Below are 14,269 nucleotides of genomic sequence, written 5' to 3'. Positions count from 1 at the left end.
TCAAATCTGAGAGGCATTCATTCACCAAATATTTATTGATTGAGGGCTTTCTTTGTACTAGGGACTATTCTAGGGTAGGACTATAATAGTGAATAAAAGAGTTCATCCGTTAACCAATCTTAGATTTTAATGTGGAAAGGCAGGACATTTACACACAGACATGCAAATAAATATGTTATTTAAGAAAGCGATTAGGAACAATGACTGGATTTTCAGAAGTGGAGTGTTAATGTCTATAGAGGATGATATAGCAGTAGTGTAATATAGTAGAAGCCATGAAAGTCTGCAACTTGATAGCTATGAGAGTGAACAGAAAACTTCTCTGATCTTAGTTTCTTCATGTGTAAAAATATGATACCATCTAATCATAGCATTACTGACAATAATAGGCACTAAATATAAATGTCAGTTTCTTTTCTACCTTATAAAGTATGCTTAAGGTAGAAACAAAGAGGCAAAAGACTAGCAGTATAGTGTTTCTCAAATCCTTGGCAGGTTATGATTTGCTTCAGTCAAAGAGGTCTCCAGATAAATTAGTGGTCAATCAAAGGAAGAAAAGAAAACACTGAATGATTTAGGAATCTGGTTTGAGCCAAAGTCTTTATTAGCTCCTCTTACTTAAAATAATTGCATAATAATGATTGATTAATTGGAGGAATCATGCTGTCCCATTCCCTGATTATATAGTAGTCACATATCCCGGATGTACACAGTGACTAAGGAAGAGTGATGTCTGGACAGTCAAAAGGTCACTTAAGTATGTCTCAGAAAAATGTACAGTGTGTGTGTGTGTGTGTGTGTGTGTGTGTGTGTGTGTGTGTGTGTGGTGTATCTGTAGAGGGAGTGAGTTCTGAAAAAATAAGATGCATAAATAATATAAGATGCATTCCCTGGCTTTTCTGCTGTGGAAGTCACCTTAAGTGAGTAGATTTCTTTTGGTAAGTAAATTTCAAGTGAAAAATTTCAATTTCAATTGAAAAATTTCGATTTCTTGGAGATGCCACAGACCCGGGACCCAGAGCAGCTTGGAGGCAGTGAATAATAGCTCTTCAAGCTGCAAAAAAAAAAAAAAAAAAAAAAAAGGCCTCCAATAAAACTACATTGCAAAAAATGGGAAAGAAACAGAATGAAAAGCATAAAAAGTAGAAGAGGTGGAGCCTGAAGAATTTGTGGTGAAAAAGTACTGGATTGCCGTATAGTGAATGGGAAGGTGGAGTATTTCTCAAGTGGAAGGGATTTACAAATGCTGACAATACTTGGGAACCTGAAGAAAATCTAGATTGTCCAGAGTTAATTGAAGCATTTGTTAATTCTCAAAAAGCTGGTAAAGGAAAAGATGGTACAAAAAGAAAATCTTTATCTGACAGAAAATCTGATGATAGCAAATCAAAGAAGAAAAGAGATGCTGCTGCTAAACCAAGAGGCTTTGCCAGAGGTCTTGATCCTGAACGAATAATTGGTGCCACAGACAGCAGTGGAGAACTAATGTTTCTCATGAAATGGAAAGATTCAGATGAGGCAGACTTGGTGCTGGCAAAAGAGGCAAATATGAAGTGTCCTCAAATTGTAATTGCATTTTATGAAGAGAGACTAACTTGGCATTCTTGTCCAGAAGATGAAGCTCAATAATTGTTTGTGTTGCTTTGTGTGTGTGTGTGTGTGTGTGTGTGTGTGTATACACATACACATAAAATCTGGGTCTTTGTTTCTTGATTTATTAGTGTGAGAAAATAACATTCTAATGAAAATCAAGTTTGATATGTTTGTTTTGAAGTAGTATTGGGGGAGTTGTTGGGGTTTTTTTGCATCTATAGCACTGGTTACTTTGAACAAATAAAAGCTTTCTGTAGTTGTTTCCTTTATCAGAAAAGAATATTTGAGACCGTGGTATATTATCCCCCTGCATTAGAGAACACCTTTTTTAAATGTTGGGGGAAATCTTCATAGTTGTTACTCAGTTAGAATTTGTGTTTAACTCCTATATGTCTAGGGATCATTTTGGGGTTTTTTGTTGTTGTTGTTTAGCGCTTTTTTGTGTATATACTTAAAAAATACATAAGTGGTTTTCTTTTTGTTATTTTTGAAACATTCACCAAAACAAAAACAGCATTTTATAACCATGGATAAGCCCATGTTTCTGGGATGCTATCATTTTCAGCAACTTAAGAAATAAATCACTTAAAGTTACATTGAAATTTTTCCTGAAGCCTTAACCTTTCAAATTTTGTAATTAATTGGACAATTTAAATGTAATGTAAGCAGTTTAAATTGAACAATTTAAAAGCAGCCATATTAGAATCCATATCCATAGTTACAGTCATATAAATGCAAGTTTATTTGCAAGATCCCTGAAAAGAAAATTTTATCACCACCAACAAACTCTTCATCCAAAGGACATTGACATGATTCATGGAGTGTCTAAGACTTTGTTCATGGAAACCTAATCATAACCAGATGGTTAGAAATGTTGGCAATTTAGCACCTGCTGGAATAAATGGGTGGACAGACTTCTATAATCCAAATTCTTGACCTGCATGTTTTTTCTTCACCCCAACTCATTCCTAACATGTCAGTCCTCAGTATTTGAGTTACTGGTTCAGCAGAAATCAGGAAAAACAATAACTTTGTAGTCAGAATGTTATCCAACTGTATATTATTTACTTTATTGTAAATACTAGTAAACAGTGGTCAATAAATAGTTTTATATTTAAAAAAAAAGGAAAAGAAAAATTTCAATTTCTTAAACTAGTAACATTCTTTTTTTATTCACAATGTACTCTTCTGTAACATCATATTCCTCTGGTACTGCATCACTTCTGTCAACTAATCATGTTTCATGTTCATTCCTGTTTTTATAGCAAGAACAATATGAGAGTACCATTGGATTCAAACTTCCCAGTTACCGAGCAGCTAAGAAATTATGGAAAGTTTGTGTAGAGCATCACACGTTTTTTAGGTATTGTTCTCGCTTAAGTATTTTTCAAGGATAAATTATTTATGCATGTTTCTATTTTAAACCTGCTATTGAAATTCCCTTCTTTGTATGGCTGGGATTCTTTTATTTAGCTCAGGTGAGATCATCTTAAGCAAGACAAAATAAATCCAGTTCTCCTCCCTTGGGTTGAAAAATATGCTTCAGCATTCCCAGAGCACCTTTCTGTGTGTGGTAAAGGAATATAGAAGGGAGGAAAAGAAATCTGTGTTTAGGAGGGGCTCTGTAATCACCCTAACAGGAACTAAAATTAGAGGGAAAGTACCCTGACTTTCCTCCACATGGAATTTCTTTAAGCGGTGCTTAACTACTTTCTGTGGGACTATTAGAACATGAAAGGTAGGAAGTTGATCCGTAATCTTGGCTCTAATCAACTCCAGAAAAGAGGCACCTAGAACCCTCTTTGAAGCCCAATTGTATCAGATAATCAGAAGATAAGAGAAAGTTTCATCTACTCTGCTTTTTGAAAGACCACATTGTTAACCCCTTGTATTCATTTACCAAATGTTTTCTTTGTGCTTGCCCTTTGTGTAGGCACTCTAGTAGGCACCGAGAGTATACCACAAGATAGTTCTAGTCCCTGTCCTGAGAGAGCAATCAATCTAGCAGAGAAGACAGACTTTAGACAAATAATCACCTGAACTGAGAGGAGAGCAAGCTAGTTGCTGTCAGCTTGTCTTTGGAAGAAAATTTTATTATTGTAAAATGCATCCATGGTAATAGTAAAAAAAAAAAAAAAAAGTGGTATAATGAACTATCCTTGTACCTACTCTTGTATCTGTCTCCCAGCATCAATATTATCACCCAAAGGCCAATCTTGTTTCATCTATATCCTTACCCATACCTTCTTACTCCCTCCCAGAGTATTGTTTTTTAAAGATTTTATTCATTTATTCATGAGAGAGACACAGGCAGAAGGAGAAGCAGGCTCCATGCAGGGAGCCTGATGTCAGACTCGATCCCGGGTCTCCAGGATCAGGCTGAAGGCGGCGTTAAACCGCTGAGCCACTCGGCTGCCCCCTTCCCAGAGTATTTTGAAGCAAATCCCAGATCTTATGTCATGTCATTGTAATAAAACTTGGCCTTTTTTTTTTAAAGATTTTTATTTATTTATTCATGAGAGACACAAAAAGAGAGGCAGAGACATAGGCAGGACTCAATCCCAGGATCTTGGGATCACAAACTGAGCCAAAGGCAGATGCTCAACCACTGAGTCACACAGATGCCCCAAACTTGGCTCTTTATGAATAGCTCTCAAGAGAGATAACTATGATATCCTTTAATTCTTTTTTTTAAAAGATTTTATTTATTTATTTGACAGAGAAAGAGAGATAGAACAAGCAGGGGGAGCAGCAGGCAGAGGGAGAGAGAGAAGCAGGCTCCTCGCATAACAGGGAGCCTGATGTGGGACTCGGTCTCAAGACCCTGGGATCATGGCCTGAGCTGAAGGCAGATGCTTAACCAACTGAGCTCTCCAGGTGCCCCTGATGCCCTTTACTTCTGTTTGTATTTTCATATCATACTTAGCAGTATAGCAGAGTGGACATGAAGACAAGTCAGGGAAAAGAACATTTTAATTTTCATTTCAGGGTAAACATGAAGGTACACTTCATAACCAATTAAGGAATCTTAATTATTGGCATTGAGATATTTCTTTATTTATTGTCCTCTTCTTTTTTTTTAATTTTTTAAATTTATTTATGATAGTCACAGAGAGAGAGAGAGAGAGAGAGAGAGAGAGAGAGAGAGGCAGAGACATAGGCAGAGGGAGAAGCAGGCTCCATGCACCGGGAGCCCGATGTGGGATTCGATCCCAGGTCTCCAGGATCGCGCCCTGGGCCAAAGGCAGGCGCCAAACCGCTGCGCCACCCAGGGATCCCTGTCCTCTTCTTTAAAATCAAACCAAGAGGGGTTACCTGGGTGGCTTAGTTGGTTAAGTGTCCAACTCTTGGTTTCACTCAGGTCATGATCAGAGGGTCATGAAATCGAGCCCTGCATTGGGCTTCCTGCTCGATGTGCAGCCTACTTCTCCCTCTCCACCACTTGTGCTCTCATGCATTCTCCCTCTCTCAAATAAATAAAAATTTTAAAGAAAAATAATAAAATCAAACCAAGAAAATAGAGTTTTAAAAAAGGGGTGGAGCACCTGGGGGGCTCAGTTGGTTGAGTGTCCAACTCTTGATTTCGGCTCAGGTCATGATCTCATAGGTTTTGGGAATGAGCCATATGGTAGGCTCCATTCTCAGCAGGGAGTCTTCTCGAGATTTTCTTCCTCTACCCCTCCCCCCTACTCAGGCTTGCTTGTGCACTTTCTCTCTCAAACAAATAAATAAATCTTTAAAAAAAGTAAAAGGGCGGGATGCCTGGCTGGCTCAGTTGGTAGAATGTGTGACTCTAGGTCTCAGAGTTGTGAGTGTGAGCCCTATGTTGAGTGTAGAGATGACTAAAAAAAAGTAAAAGGGTATGGATGAGAAAGAGTTTTTTGAATGTTTAATATCTGTGGTATAGATTTCAACCACAGCCAAAGTATTTATTGTAGGACAGTTTGTTTAAATGTTTTATCAAAATAAGAGAATATATTAACATGTGGCACTTCATCACTCAAAAGAAAGTAAATATTTGCTGAATTAAAATAAACTATCCCAAAGGGAAAAAGTGCTCTCTTTTTGAAAGTATTTGATGTAGCAGTTTATGTATTTATTCAGCAAACATTTATTGAGTGGTAAATTCATGCTAGGCACTATGCCAGAAGTGAAAACAGAGGTAAATAAATCATAGTCTTTATCCTTTACCCATAGAGAGCCCATAGCCTTGTAGTGGAGACCAGCACATAAATTGTTTCAGGTTAGTGCAATAAATGCCTTGGAGGAAGAGATTATAGAGCATAGCCCAAAAAGAAGATGGGGTTCCTAACTGCGGTAAATACACCAAATGACCTATTAAATAGGTTAATAGGTACTAGTTGAGTTTGGAGTGCTTTGGACAAAATTATTATCTTAATAGAGTAGAAGAAGTGCTCTGGGCTTGGATCCTGTTATTGCCCAACCTCTTACCAGCTATGTGATCTTAAAGCAGTATCTTATTTTTGGAAGCTCAGTTTCTTATATCTATGAAATGATGAACATATTACATGGATGTAATGAATATATTACAGTGCTATAAAAGCATTTTGAAGACCATAAGGCCCTATCTATAGGGATATATGATGATATTATTAATATAGATCACAATTATATTATACATGTTGTTTTGAGAAATGACGTAGAATTAAAATAATGATTGCTTAATTGGAATGTTGTCTTAGTAACTATAAGGAAACTATGAGACTAATTCATGATTTTTGTCTTTAATCTCACACTCTCAATAGAGTAAAATAATATATATAATTATGTTTTCTCCTCCCTAGACTGACATCAACAGATACCCTTCCTAAAAGCAAATTTCTTGCACTGGGATCCAAATTTCGATACAGTGGCCGGACTCAGGCTCAGACCAGGCAAGCTAGTGCTCTGATTGACAGGCCTGCCCCACACTTCGAGCGTACAGCAAGCAAACGGGCATCCCGGAGCCTTGATGGAGGTTTGTATTGAATATTAATGATTTCTTGTGATTCTAACTCATTAGGGAGAGATAAAAGAAGTTCAGTTGTCTACATGGGAGCCAAAATAAAGAATCTCAGTGGTAAATGAAATGGGTCTTACTAATTGTCTGTTTCAGTAGAATCATCTTATGAAAAGTAGAACTGAATTTCAGAGAGAGTAGTAACTAGATCAAGGTTCTGCTGCTAGGTAGTAGTGGATGAACACTGTTAAAATTTGAATTCAAAATCTCTGACATAGCATGAAAACCTTATGTTGTATCCTGAATGAAAAATTACTCTTGATTTAAATAGTTTTTTTTTTTTTTTCAAGTAGGAAAGAGGAGAAAGGGGTCTGACTCTCTAGAGCATTCATTTAAAAAGTTTAGATAAGGGCAGCCTGGGTGGCTTAGCGGTTTAGCACTGCCTTCCACCCAGTGCGGGATCCTGGAGACCTGGAACCTGGAATTGAGTCCCACGTTGGGCTCCCTGCATGGAGCCTGCTTCTCCCTCTGCCTGTGTCTCTGCCTCTCTCTCTCTCTGTCTCTCATGAATAAATGAATAAAATCTTAAAAAAAAAAAAAAGTTTAGATCATTTAACCTGTGGCAATTAGAGACAGAAAAAGCAATAGTATTACTGGAGTCTCTAAATTTTGTTTAAACAAAATAGAGAATAAATAGATAAGTTTTATGATTGTATACACAATCTTCTGTATACCAACAGAAGATCTTTCAGAATTTTTCCTAGTCTCAAGGATTTGAGAGTATTCCTGAAACGAAGTAATAAGCCATATTCATTTCTTTATGCCACGTAAAAAAAATAGCGAATAAATAAAATTTCAGAAGGCAGTAAACAAAATAGAGTAGTGTTTATTATATTTATTAGGGGCTCACCAGGGCCCAGCTCTATGCTATGTACTATAAAAGTAAGGTGGAAAAATGGAAATCAGAACAGGAGAGGGAGTTTTCTTTCATATCATTAAAGTGAGGGCCTTTATAAAACAATCCCTGTAAGTTTCCCTAATATGGCATCTCTAGCTTAGAGGCATATATATATAAAGAGGTGGGGGCAACCCAGGTGCCTCAGCGGTTTAGTGCTGCCTTCGACCCAGGTTGTAATCCTTCCCGGGATCAAGTCCCACATCAGGCTCTCTGTGTGGAGCCTGGTTATGTCTCTGTCTCTGTCTCTGTCTCTGTCTCCCTCTCTCATAAATAAATAAAATCTTTAAAAAAAAAAAAAAAAAGAGGGGGGCCTAACAGGGAAAAGTCTCTCTCTTAAGATGAATCGAGAAGGATCTAGGAAAAGGAGGGAAAAACAATTTCCATACACTTGTTTCTAATTCTCGTACTGAGAAGACAGCACACAGAGAAAAGAAGACATTTGGAAACAAAACTAAAAAAAATTGAGAGTCAGGATGTGATTTCTGAAAGCAATACAAATCTCTCTATAGGTAGGTAAAGCTTTCTAATTTGTTCAAGATACCAAAGCTCATTAACACTTGAATCTTTGGTTATTTTTGCTATTAGAAAGAAAGGATACATCAGGTATAATATCTAAGTAATGAGTTTCTATTTAGTGGAAAACGCCATGGGATATGGTATCAGACAAACATAGGTCTAGCTTTGCAGTGTATTCTCTGTGAGATTGAACAAGTCACTTAAACTTTCCAACCTCAGGTTCTCACTGAAGATTGGCAGTAAAAACAATAAAAAAAAAAAAATAGCTACCCAAACCCAAGGTAAACTGAAAGTAAGACACTTTACTGGATAAGGAAGGAGATGCCTGATGATGTTACATAATAATGGTAGACATGAGGATCAAGTGATCATATCTAAAATTTACCTTGTCTGAAACAAGTTTTGATTTTCCATGTCCCCAGCTGTGCTTTTCTCTGACTTTCCCATCAAGCCTAGGATTAAACCTTGATTTTTTTTCTCCTTACCATCTCTAATGCTTAAATTAATCAGTAATTTTGTCTAGCCTACCTCCAAGTGTATCTCTGACCACTTTTCTCTGTCTTCATTGCCAATACTCAAGTCCCAGCTGTCCTCACCATTCACCCAGATCCAGCAACAGCCTTCACCATGCTTCTGCTTTACTCCCCCTTTGACCCAATAGTCAGAGTGGTCTTTTAAAAATGGAAATCAGGGACACCTGGGTGACCCGGCCACTGTCTTTGACACAGGGCGTGATCCCAGGATCCAGGATTGAGTGCCACATCAGGCTCCCTGTGGGGAGTCTGCTTCTCCCTCTGCCTATGTCTTGGCCTCTCATGAATAAATAAATAAATCTTAAAAAAAATAAAAAATAAAAATGGAAATCAGATAATATCAATCCCTCTAACAGCTTTCCACTGCAACCACAATAGGATCTAGATTCTTTAGATGGCCTGCAAGGCCTTACACAATCTGGCCCCTCCTACTTCTCTGACCTCACTTATTATTTTTTTTTTTTTACCTTTTTTTTTTTTTTTTTTTTTTTACTCCTTTCTGCTCATTCACTAGGATCTAGATCTGTGCTGCCCAACATGGGAGCTACCCACCACATATGGCTTTTAAAATTTAAATTGAATTAAAATTCAGTCCCTTAGTTACATAGCCACACTTCAAGTTCATAATTGGCCACATGTGGCCACAGGCTACTAAACTGGATATCACCAGATTTCCATCAGAACACAAAGGTTTACGGGATGACACTGATCTAGACCCATGCCGAGCTCATTCCACCTCTAGGTCATTGTCCTTGCTACTCCCTCTTTGAGAATGTTCTTTCCCTGGATTTTGGGATGGCTGACTCCTTCTCATAACTCAGGTCTCATTTCAAACAAAGCTCCTTGAGGGACCTTCTTTTTTTTTTTTTTTTAAGATTTTATTTATTCATGAGAGAGACAGAGAGAGAAGCGGAGGGAGAAGCAGGCTCCATGCAGGGAGCCCGATGCGGGACTCGATCCTGGGACTCCAGGATCATGCCCTAGGCTGAAGGCAGGTGCCAAACTGCTGAGCCACCCAGGGATTCCCCCCCTTGAGGGACCTTCTAAATTTAGATATAGACCACTCAATCACAAACAGCTACCTGGTCCCCCACATCCCAAGACATTCTTTATCCATTTTATTTTCTTCATAGTACTTATTGCTGTCTGAAACTGTTTTGTTTGGTATCTGTTTACCCATAGACAGTAAGCCCTATGAGGGCAGAGACCATGTTTGTATGTTTACAGCTGTATCTCCAGTGACTAGAACAATATCTGACATGTAGGGAAAGGTAAAGAACATTGTTGAACAAAGGAATAAATGAATAAATATCTGAAAGAACATGGGTTTTGGAGTTAAACCAACCTGTTCTCCAATCCACTTATCAGCTATCCAATCTTAAAAAAAGTTATTTAATCTTTGAGCCAAATTCCTAGTGTCTTCATGATTGAATAAGACAAAGCCTGTAATCTGTCTTGTACTGTTACTATTAAAGCAGCCCCTTCGAACTCAGGACAGCAGAGAAACATGAGAAAGAAGCATGACTTGTATGGAAGCACAAAAGTCTTACTCCTTGGGTAATCTCTTTTCCAAGTGTGGCTGACTCATTCTGATTCCTCTTAAACTGAGCAAGATGTCTCTCATATATATGCTCCCATAATGGAACCAAAGTATGGCAGCATAATTCTGTATGATACAAAATAAAATAACAATGCTGTGGCCAGAATATTAACAATAGTTTAATGATAGCTAATATTTTGGTGTGACTTACTAAATGTCAGCCATTGTGCTAAGTACCGTATATATATATATCATCTGATTTATTCCTCATGAAAACTCTCTGAGGTATTATTATATTATTACCGTGCCCATTTTATAAATGAGAAAGCTGAGGCACAGAGATTGAGTAACTTGCCCCAGAAGACAGATCCTAAATGCAGGGGTTGAGCTTGGAACAAGGTCTATCTGAGGGTAGAACCCAAACCTTTAACTTCTATAACTGCACCTAGGGATCTTTTTCGTGGGAGAGTTCCTTATTTTTAGATTCAGTGTCTTTATTAGATAAAGGACTATTACAGTGTTCAAGTTCTTATTTCGATTTTGGTTATTGTGTTTTTCCAGGAAATGTCTCTTCCATCTAAAATTTTTTTAAAGATCTACCTATTTATTTTAGAGAGCAAGTGCAGGGGGAGGGGCAGAGGGAGAGAGAGTCCTAAGCAGACTCTACATCAGAGCTGACGTGGGCTCCATCTCACAACCCAAGCTGAAACCAAGAGTCAGATGCTTAACTGGCTGCACCACCGAGGTGCATATCCACCTAATTTTTAAATTTATTTACATAAAGTTGGGTATCTTTTTTAATATCTCTATGAGCTATAGCAGTGTCCCCTTTAATGTTCCTGATTTTGGTAAGCTGTGCTCCTTTTTTTCTTGTTACAAATCTATTAATTTTATTAATTGCTTCAAAAAACCAACTTTTGGATTTTTTTTCATATTATATGTATTTAATTTATACCAGCTAATATCTCCATTATTTTCTTTCTACTTTCACTGAACTATTGTTTTTCATTTCTCGAAGTGGATCCCCTTGCTGTTTATTACTTCTTACAACCTAATCTTAGAATTTAAGTGGCTTGCCTAAGGTCACATAGCAACAAAACTAGAAGTAGAGTCTAGGACTGTTCTCCCAGACTCATGTTTTTTACTCTTCACCATGATGACTTTTTTTTTTTCCAAAAAGAGGAAGAATAAAAAAATTTTTTTTTAAAGATTTTATTCATTTACTCATAAGAGACACAGAGAGTGAGGCAGAGACACAGGCAGAGGGAGAAGGAGGCTCCATGCTGGGAGCCCAATGTGGGACTCGATCCCGGGTCTCCAGGATCATGCCCTGGGCTGAAGGCAGGCACTAAACTGCTGAGCCACCCAGGGATCCCAGAATAAAAAATATTAATATTCATTGAGCACTTAGTATATGCAGGCACTGTTCTAAATATTTTACATGTGGGTACTCTTAAGCCTCTAAACTACATATAAACTGAATAGGACTAATTTTGTCTTTAGTTTTGTTTCCAAATGTCTTCCTTTTCTCTGTGTGCTGTCTTCTCAGTACAAGAATTAGAAACAGGTATATGGAAACTGTTTTTCCCTCCTTTTCCTAGATCCTTCTCTCTTCATCTTAAGAGAGAGACTTTGCTGGGCAGCCCGGGTGGCTCAGCGGTTTAGCACCACCTTCAGCCCAGGGCATGATCTTGGAGACCTGGGATCGAGTCCCACGTCAGGCTCCCTGCATAGAGCCTGCTTCTCCCTTTGCCTGTGTCTCTGCCTCTCTCTCTCTCTCTCTCTCTCACCCTCTGTGTCTCTCATGAAAAATTAAATAATATCTTAAAAAAAGAGAGAGAGACTTTTCCCTATTAGACCCCCCCACATGTGTGTGTATATGTATATACACATATGTGTGTATATATATATATATATATATATATATATATATACACACACACACACACACATATATATGTCTCTAAGCTAGAGATGGCATGTTAGGGAAACTTTTACAAGAATTGTTTTACAAAGGCCCTCACTTTAATGATTCAAATGAACACTCCTCCGTTTTCAGTTCTATCTGGTGCTCAGAGCATCTGCTTCACCAGCTGAGAAGCTAAAACTGGTTCAGATCCCAGTTTATACGTTAGAGTGGTAAGTCACAAGGATAGCTAATAATGATGACAAAGATTTTTCAGCTTATATTTTTGTTGCACTTTTTGCATTTCAAACCATTTCCGTATATTCCTATTTAGTACCAACAACCTAAAGAATAAGAAGCATTTAGGAATTCTTGGTTTAAAAAAAAAAAAGGAATTCTTGGTTTAGGGGCGGGCACCTGGGTGGCTCAGTCGGTTAAGCATCTACCTTTGGCTCAGGTCATGATCCCAGGGTCATGAGATGGAGTCCCAAATCAGGCACCCTTCTCAGTGGGGAGCCTGCTTCTCCCTCTCCTCCTCACTTATGCTGTCTGTTGCCATCTGTCTCTCTCTCTCTCTCAAATAAATACTTTTTAAAAACGTAAATAAATAAAAGAAATTCTTGGTTTAATCATGAGGAAACTGGGGCACAAACTATATAACTTGTTAGGGTCACACAATTTGTTCATCCACTCAGTGAGTAGCAGTTGCAGTGATTCTTGCTAAGGGAGTACACCCATATCATCTTCAGAACTTTAAAACAAAACAAGTATCCAAGCTTCACTTTTAGATACTTCATCTGTCTGTGGTGGACCTGAGCATCAGCTGGGGTTTTTTTTGTTTGTTTTTCAAGATCTGCAACAATTCATGTGGGCCCTCTGGTAGTAGAACCATTGATCCACTATATACCTATTGTACCTGTACCATACTAGCAGAAATTGTGCTAGTAAGTAACAGGACCTAAAATTTAAGTCTCCTTTTACTTAATATGATGGTTGTGAGTTTTACTCCTCACTGCCGTAATATATAACTGTCTCAAAGTTTCTGTTGTTTTTAGACAAGAGCAATATAATACTGGAATTAATGGGTCCATAAGATTATCACAACACTTCTTTGTCTAGACATTCAGAAATGGGAAATAATCGAAGTGTTAATCATTCTCTGTATATGCACCTAAATATTATAATAGCTAACAAATTCACAAAATTAAAGAGCCAAAACATCTTAAAAAGCAATCACTACTTCCAATAAATATACTGAAAAGCATTGGCTCATACAATCTAAATGAGTGAATTATATGGTATGTGAATTAAATCTCAATAAAGATGTTTAAAAAACAACAACCATAGTCACTGCCATGATTCTCTATTATGATCTGTACTTTGTAGTCTTCTTATTGAGAAAAGGATGGGATACCTGGGTGACTGAGTCAGTTCAGCAACTGCCTTCAGCTCAGGTCATGATCTCTGGGTCCTGGCATTGAGCCCCGCATTGGGCTCTCTGCTCAATGAGGGGTCTGCTTCTCCCTCTGTGTGCACACTTTCTCTCTCTCTCAAATAAATAAATAAAATCTTTTTAAAAAGAAAAAGGAAAGAAATTTGCTTCTCTCCAGGGCTTCCAGGTAAAATCTTTCACTTGAATTGCGTATCAGTGTGTGCATAATTAATTTTTTCCCAACATACTGTTGAAATGATACTGACCCATGACAAAAAAAGTATGAGGACTTAGAGGTATGACATTAAAAGTTACTAATATTTAGTGTTTATGAAGTATTTTTATATCCATTGAATATGCTTCCCTAACTATTCTATAGAGTTAATATCTTCTACATTTTACAAATGATGAAACTTTATGCCTCCGTTTCTAACTGCCAGTTTCCACACTTATACCTACTTTTCCACAGACAGTACAGATTGCCAGGGCTAGGAATACTACTGAAGGCATAAATCATTTGGCTCTGCAGTATTAGTATTGGATTAAAACCAAATGCAAGTGGCAAAATAACACATGGTGAAGCATGGGCTATGTTTCTATGATGCCAGGCAGAGTTGAATTAATTCTTTGAGAGGAGGTGTGAATACACATGTATAATGATAGTTTAACACAACTGTGAGCAAAATATTTTGTCACATTCCCCTGTGTTGTTAGATTTGGTCTGCCATCTGCCATTCTTGCATTGAGTAGCTTAGAGCACCCATGAGTATCAAGGACTTGCAAGAGGCCAGAGTTTTCATTGGAAGATAGATGATTCTTGTGTTTCTGCTG

General features: G+C 37.7%; 1 protein-coding gene and 1 pseudogene across 50 annotated transcripts in view; both read left to right on the top strand.

The window, feature by feature from the left end:
* EPB41 (erythrocyte membrane protein band 4.1) overlaps positions 1-14,269 on the top strand; it is a 197,562-nt gene that overhangs the window by 130,159 nt on the left and 53,134 nt on the right. For all 50 annotated transcript variants that reach the window (XR_012000087.1, XM_026014545.2, XM_072750555.1 and 47 more), the window contains exons 10-11: positions 2,859-2,956; positions 6,399-6,571. Coding sequence is in view for 49 of the 50 variants with exons in the window: in XM_026014545.2 (XP_025870330.1) it covers positions 2,859-2,956; positions 6,399-6,571 (271 nt within the window). In the remaining variant the exon portion in view is untranslated. The remainder of the gene's footprint in view (positions 1-2,858; positions 2,957-6,398; positions 6,572-14,269) is intronic.
* On the top strand, positions 1,076-1,675 carry LOC112931804 (chromobox protein homolog 3 pseudogene; annotated as a pseudogene).

This window comes from Vulpes vulpes, chromosome 2 (genome assembly GCF_048418805.1).
Source record: "Vulpes vulpes isolate BD-2025 chromosome 2, VulVul3, whole genome shotgun sequence".
Lineage (NCBI taxonomy): Eukaryota > Metazoa > Chordata > Mammalia > Carnivora > Canidae > Vulpes > Vulpes vulpes.
Note: the sequence above shows the minus strand (reverse complement) of the source record. Positions and strands in the feature narration are given on the sequence as shown.